This window comes from Gastrolobium bilobum, unplaced genomic scaffold, assembly GCF_033153095.1.
Source record: "Gastrolobium bilobum isolate Gb01-03AN ecotype WA unplaced genomic scaffold, APGP_CSIRO_Gbil_v1 utg104705, whole genome shotgun sequence".
Classification (NCBI taxonomy): Eukaryota; Viridiplantae; Streptophyta; class Magnoliopsida; order Fabales; family Fabaceae; genus Gastrolobium; species Gastrolobium bilobum.
This window is the reverse complement of record NW_026895551.1, coordinates 1-7,371: the sequence shown is the minus strand read 5'-3', so window position 1 is coordinate 7,371 and position 7,371 is coordinate 1. Positions and strand designations below refer to the sequence as shown.

Genomic DNA, 7,371 nt, shown 5'->3' with positions numbered 1-7,371 from the left:
GATTTGACGAATTCCTTCAGCTTATCACCCTAGCCCAGTGTTCTTTCAGGACAAGCCCAACAGTATACCTATGAGTCTCCATGTTTCAGGCAGACGAGGTGCACAATCAAAGCATGCCTTCTAGAACACAGTCTAGGTAATAACTTCTGGTCTTAGGAAAGACATACCCAAATATAAAGAGACTACTCTAATGATACTCTCTGTGAGAGTTCCTCATAGAGTCTTTTTGTGGGTCTGTTCAGTGCGAGCTATACCCGTATAGGTCCACCCACGACTTTAGCTAAGACATCTCCATATCTGTAGCACATGAGGTCTATACCTTGTATCCATATACAAGTAGATAAGTCGTGCTAGTCTTACCCGAGATTACTGACCTCATTCTCAGTATCTCTAGACTAGGAACATAAAATTAGGAATAAACATCCGGTATTCTTGAATCCTCATGATTGTGATCTCATCACAGATACTCAAGAGATACCTATTTTATTCCACGGAGTTTATCAAGTTATTCATAATATATTAACATTAATATCGAGACAGAATTATGAAACAAGATAAAGAGTGCTTTTATTTATTTGCGACAATATTAAAAAGGTCTACATCTATGTCCTTATTTAATCATAAGATTGTCTCTAGGACACCCAAATACTAACAAGCTCCCACTTGGCCTAGAGCCAATCAGACCTAAGTCGTATACCCAAAGCCTCATAATATATTAACATTTTCAGCCTTGTTTTAACTTGCTAACAACATTCTCTTTACTGGTAGACAGATGATCTTTTTCCTTTGAACCACCTCTGTTAGACTTCCTATTTTTATTAACTAACATCCAGGGGCCATATTTTTCTTCCTCCTTTTCCTTCTGACTTTCAGGAATCTGAATAGAACTTCCCTAATTACCTTGTTTATCCTGTTTTTCTTCTAGCAGAACAATCTCTTGGGACATCTTATTGGGGTAACTCTCTGATCGATGACCATATTTCCCACAACAAAAGCACACTAAATGAAGACCCTCATATTCTACCTTCTTTAACCTGCCATCAATTTTGTATTCTGCTTGTAGAGGATTGCTCAAATCCAATTCCACAAAAATTCGAGCAAACTTTCCTCTAGCAAGAGATGTTGTGGCTGCATCAACTTTAATGAATTTACCCAGCCAATTCCCTACTTCTCTCAATAGCTCAGTATTCACATACTCAACCGGAAACCCAGGTAACCTTACGCACGCCATGATTCTACCTATCGAAGCAGAGAAAGGCTGAAAATCTAGTTCCCAGGACCTAATCGTCAGGTAATGATCGAATAGAACCCATGGCCCTGCAGTAAGCGCATAATCCATATGCTTCTGGTCCACAAATCTTACCAAAAAAAAACCGTTTTCAACATCTGTGACATATATCTGGCCCTCCCTCGCCCAGAGGTTCTCAAGCCTCTTCTTCATAACTGGCAAAGCTAGCTTCTTTCCCAATAATTTCACAAAAACTGACTTCCTCCATGGCCTCCAAGCCTTCTTCTTGAATTCATTCGATAGCTTGAAGTTGATTTTTCCATCCTTGTCCATTTCCCAAAACACCTCCGATTGGGGGTTTTCATTTGAATCAGGCTGATCTTCTTGTGTCACATCTTCTGCCTCCCTAGCCGCTTCTTCTTCTTCTGCATCATTCATCTCCCATTCCCCATTATGCCGCATCAACATCTCCTTGAAAGAAATATTCTCCTCCATCCATTCTTCCTCGCGAGGGGCCATTATCTGCTCGTGACTGAAAGTGTCATCTCTGCCCTTATATTTCTTTGTACTCATCTTCAGGTGGTCAGCTTCCTCCGCTGTTAATTCCAATTTCTACTCTGGTATCATTTTGACGGAAAAAAGGGTTTTCTCTGTGCTAGGATTTTCTTTTTTTGTAAGACGAAAATATATCTTTATGATATATTGTTATTAATTTGTAGGGAATAGTTCGGGGGCTTTCGCTTGATAGGGTAATGCATTTCATTTTTGTTTTTTTGTTTTTTTGTTTTTGTGAAGAAAAAAAAAACTTGGGGTGAGGGTCACCTATTTGTTTGGCGTATGTTTTACTTATGTTGTCTTGTTCCATTATTTCCATCTTCAAAAAGGTCCACTATCTTTTTCCATTCCTCGTGTTTTAAATATTGGGCTGTAGCATCTTAGGCCAACAGGGTCTAATCGATTGTTTTGTCCGCAGTGAACACTTTATTGGGGGGCTATGATTGAAGCTTTGATAGGCCAAGTGGCTTCATTCCAGGGGCTGCTGATGTAAATCTGATGTTGTAATTTAAGCCAAGATTTTTTTGTTATAAACATCTAAGGTTTGTAACTATAAATCCATTATTGTAATTTTAATTTGAATTCAAGTTTGTACAAGTTATTTTATCACACATTTTTCAATAATATGGACAATACACATTATCCCAGATTATGTTAATTTTCTCCTTCAATCAGTTGCACTATCACAACGGGAAAAACAATTATAGCGATGTAAATTTATTCGAATTTTGTCACATCGCATAGTTCTTTCTCAATCTTCATAATGCAGGGTCAAGGCCAATCATCACTTGGTTTTTTCTGTGTGATGGATGAATAACTATACATAACTACAGCTCTATAAAATCACCCCACCATTTCTTTTACATACAAAAATGTTCTATCCTTCTAGCAGGCATTTCAGATTCTCAAGTCCCTCAGCAGATATGTTTCTCCTTACTCTTGTTCTTTTTACAACCACAGGTGGTGGTGGATCTGAGTTAAAACATACCATCAAAACTGTCAAGTTATCTGTTGATCCCCTCTTGATTGCTTCCTGTACCATTTCCTTGCAACATTTTTTCTCATCATTGTGCTCTTGAAGTCTCCTTCGAGCAAAATCTACAACATTTTGGCTACTAAAAACATCCCAGATTCCATCACTAGCAATTATCAAGAATTCATCTTCTTTGGTCAATGTAATCAATTTAAATTCAGGTTCAGCACTTAGTGGTCCTCCTCTTTCACTCATTTCCTTCATTCCTTCAAGGTGCCAATCACCTAGAGCACGAGTGACACCTAACTGGCCATTCAGGTAACCATCATCAATGAATCCACCAAGGGACTCAATCCGCATCCTCTCTTTGGTGCAGTTTGGCTTATGATCTTGGGACATGTCTATAACCCTTCCATGACGGGACAAGACAGCTCGGCAATCTCCAGCATTGGCTACAAGTAGAGACCTGTACAAAAGATTGAATAGGGAAATACTATATGAGCAACAATTAAATGAGAAAAAATGATGCAACAAACATGTATATCTATTGCATTACATGAAATTTCGTATGCCTTAAGGTTTGTTTATAAATAATTTACCCATATTAAAAAACCATCCAACACTGAAATAGGTGCTATAATAAAACAATTAAACAGGATAGGATATGCATGTTTGGATTAGCTTATTTTGGCATAATGATATTTTATTTTTTAGCTTTTTGAAAAAGTTTTAAAAAGAAAAGCAGTTATTTCCGATAATTATTTGGTTACCTAACACCCTAAGACTTAAGATTTCTGCAACTTAGAACAATTAGTGGAGAGAGGGGATACAAAGTGAGCACAGACACAAGAATAAATCAAAAAAGTAAAGTGATAGTGTTGATATTAGACACCACATTTCACTTGAATGTCAATGTGCCACTTGGAAAGGTCACCATACAAATGTGGGAGGGAAAATTCATCCCACGGTTCTTAAGACCAAAGACCAGTGGAAACAAGTGCTCACCTTCCAAATATAAATGCAGTTAGCGCAGTTGTACCAGAAGAAAGGGAACATTCACAAGAGGATGTCTTTGCAAATGCTGCATCAGTCTCCAAAAATGACCTTTTGACCACCTTCTCTAGTTCCAAAGGAAAGTTAACATCCTCAACGATAACTCTTGGCAGATGATCACGGACAAATTGTGCAGCACTCTTCCCTCCATGTCCATCAAATACCTTCACATTAAACAATTTTCCTTTTACATATCCTATGCAAAATGATTAAAAGATGTGCATCCTCTTGAGTCATTATTTTACTCACATCTTGTCAAGTCAGACTTTAAAATGTGTATCCTTTTATAGTGATGGATCAAGAATGTTTAAAGCAGACATGTATTATTACAAAATAAAATATCTGTAGAAGAGTTAAACTAAAATTCATGACAAAAGGGCAATTAGCATAATGGGATAGATGGCTTACCCCATAAAAGGAAACAGCCTCCTCAGAGTGTATGTTACAATCAAACTTTTTTGCCAAATCTCCAATGCATATGTGAGTATCCTCCATGTAAGGGCGTTCTCCAATATCAGACCACTCTCCCGACCGTAGATCAGGGACATAATTCATCAGGTTCTGTTTCTTGTCTGCAACCACTGCATCCTCACCTATGCTTTCCAGCTAAATGTGCCACAGTAGAAAAAGGGAGTTGAGTTGATATGGTAGTAGTACTAAGCAGTGAAGAAGAAGATGCTAACAAAAAAAAAAACACTCCCCGTTAAACCCGACTAGCGATCGTGGGATAGAAACATAATTGCAAAGAGGCTGTTTTCTGGAAATGAACTCATGACTTTTCAATCATGAAAGAACAGTTTTACTAGTGTTCCAGTTCGTCCCCTTTAAAAAGATGCTAACCAAACTCAATAAAAAAAAGGGAGAGAAATGACAGACTCCCAGATAATACACAAGATACAACATGATGTCATATCCATAAGGGTATAACTAAGGAGAACACCCACAAATTATGCTCATAACAATCAAATAAAAAGATGAATACAATAATAAAGGAAGGAAATTTAATTGCCAGCAATGCAATCTGATTGAGTTGAAAACTACTGCCAAACAACACAAAAGTTGAGCTAAACATAATATTGGAATTGAAAAGAGCAACTGTCTCTGTTCTCAATTATGATTTTCAGATCAAATTAAAGTTCAACAACCCTCAATGGAAGTCTTAAACATAAAAAAGCAACAATGAGAAGGATCAACAACCCTGTGCACGGATGAAAATCAATGTCAAATGCAAAACAATCATTAGAAGAGAATCTATGTCTTGACAAAAGAACAAGAAAAAAAATAAAAACTAAAGAAGATGAGGAAAACACTTTCCATGCCAACTAAAAACATAATTGAGTTTTATTTAAAGAGCTTCTACAAAAACCATGTAAGGATAGAAGAGCAGGGAACCCAATACTTACAGGAAATGAATTTTCAATACTGATCCTGTCGCCACTTGAAGTTCTCAAAGAAGATTCCTTTTCCAAATTCTCTTTCTGGGTAAGCAAAAGCTCACCATGCAAAGGCCATAACTTTTTTGTATTGTCCATGTTGTTCATATCTTGGGCATCTTGATCAGCGTCCTGCACACACATGGCTATAACAACCATGGGGTATTAGTGGTTCTTTGGTTCTGCAACTCGTTGATATAGAAAGCGAAGACACTTGATGCAATTTTGTAGCTTTTGCTACATAGAAGAGAGAGAAAAGAGAAGATTCTGAGAATATGTTGGAAAAAGTATATAATGATCTGTTTATAGAGTTAGTGTCAGTGAGAAAGGGAGCGAAAGAGAACTAACTTCCAGATTTTTCTATGAAAGCATGGCTGAAAATCGGTTTGGTTGGGTTACATTGTTATTATTGTTACGCAACTTCGTATCAAAATGTTGGTAACAACTGATAATGATAACGATGTAATATTATACGGGAAAAATGTTTTTCATTTTAAATCACACAATGTTATGTTATTTTTGAATGAAACTACATTGTTTTGGTAAGTTTTTACATTTTCTCTCTTCCATTTTCTTTTTATTTTTAATTTTATAAATTAGAGAAAATGACAAACACATCAAAACGACGTAATTTCATTAAAAATGTCACAGAATTATGTTATTTAAAATGACAAATACTAAACCTGTTCTGCCCTAGGCAGATGTGTCCAATTGGGATTGGATGATTGATCTATGATTCAGGTGTCTTCTCTGGATATCTATGAATTAGGTATCTTGGGGACAGCAGATCACACATTATCTAATGGCCTTAGCCTTGGAAGAGGTGTGTGGTGTACTGTCTAGATTGCGTAAATAGGTAAAAAGAGATTGGGTCATACCTGTAGCGTTTAGCTCCTATTTATAATGCTTACCTGTGAGCCTGCGCTGATCGTGGGCCTTACTGATCACGGACCTAATTTTGGTCCATAACAAAACCCATAATATTATACGAGAAAATTGTTTTTTTGAGAATTATTTTCAATAATTTCAAAATTACGTTATTTTGGAGATTGAGAAAACTAATAAACGAAGAATATTTTAGAAATTTTAGTTGTTTTTTTTTTGGAAACAAAGTTTTAGTTGCTTTTGATTATAAGAATTTTATCAAAATACTATTCATTTATTCTCTTAATTTTCAAATGACGTAATTTTAAGATTGTTAAAAATAAATTTGTATCATGTGAGAAGAGAAATAATAAATTTATATATATATATACGATATTGATAATTTATTTATTTTATATATTATACAAATATTAATTTATATTTGTATACTTTTTATTATCTAATTATGATAATTTATCGCAACTTTTATATACTTTCACTTTCATTTTAACACCTTGATTAATGAGCCAAAAAGTGAATTCTTGATTATATTATTTTTAGAGAAAAATGTGTGTCACTTTTAAAGAATATAAAGTTATGTTATTTTAAGTCAGAGAAAAAGATAAATCATGAGAGAGAGCACAGAAAAAAATTATGAATTTTATCTTTTTATAAGAGTAAAATAATATAAATTATGTCATTTGAAATGATAAATAATTTTTTCTATTTTTTATTACACAAAAGAAAAACGTGTATTTTTTTGTCATCAATACAAATTTTCTTTTTTTTTTAGCCAGATAACATCAACCATAAAACATTAATTAAATTGTTTTTTTTTTTATACCAACCATAAAACATTTGGTATCCGATTATAGTGTTGATTATTTTAAATTTGAGCCAGATAAGATCACAAAAGTATCAACGTTTTCCTTAACAAGTTGTTTGTATATTCAGAACTTGAATTCGAAATCATTAGTTAAATTGAAAAAATTTCTTAGTAATTGATTTATGTGCTTTTCTTTGTTTACGTGATCTTTTCCGGCCATTCTTAATTGTCTTCTATTCACTTGAAATGCTAGTGCTTTTATAGTTGGTAGCTGGCTAAAGCTAAATTTATAAAGAGAATAGCATCAATACTTACAATTAGCGATACATTACACGCCATACCAATTAAGGGTGTTTCTATTATGAATTGGATTGGTTTTGAACTAAAAATTATCTGATTTAATTTTTTTTGTTTGATTATTTAATTATTTATTCGGTTA

At 34.5% G+C, this 7,371-nt stretch overlaps 2 protein-coding genes across 2 annotated transcripts; both read right to left on the bottom strand.

The window, feature by feature from the left end:
• Nucleotides 1-892: 892 nt before the first annotated feature.
• Nucleotides 893-1,801, bottom strand: LOC133316124 (uncharacterized). Its single transcript, XM_061517840.1, has one exon. The coding sequence runs from the start codon at nt 1,799-1,801 to the stop codon at nt 893-895; it is 909 nt and encodes a 302-aa protein (XP_061373824.1).
• An 859-nt stretch (nt 1,802-2,660) lies between these two features.
• On the bottom strand, nt 2,661-5,386 carry LOC133316139 (probable protein phosphatase 2C 27). The gene is made up of 4 exons (XM_061517855.1): nt 5,213-5,386; nt 4,218-4,415; nt 3,762-3,973; nt 2,661-3,222 (listed from the first exon to the last, which is right to left on the bottom strand). Exons 1-4 carry the CDS (start codon nt 5,384-5,386, stop codon nt 2,661-2,663), a joined length of 1,146 nt encoding a protein of 381 aa, XP_061373839.1.
• Between the last annotated feature and the right edge of the window lie 1,985 nt (nt 5,387-7,371).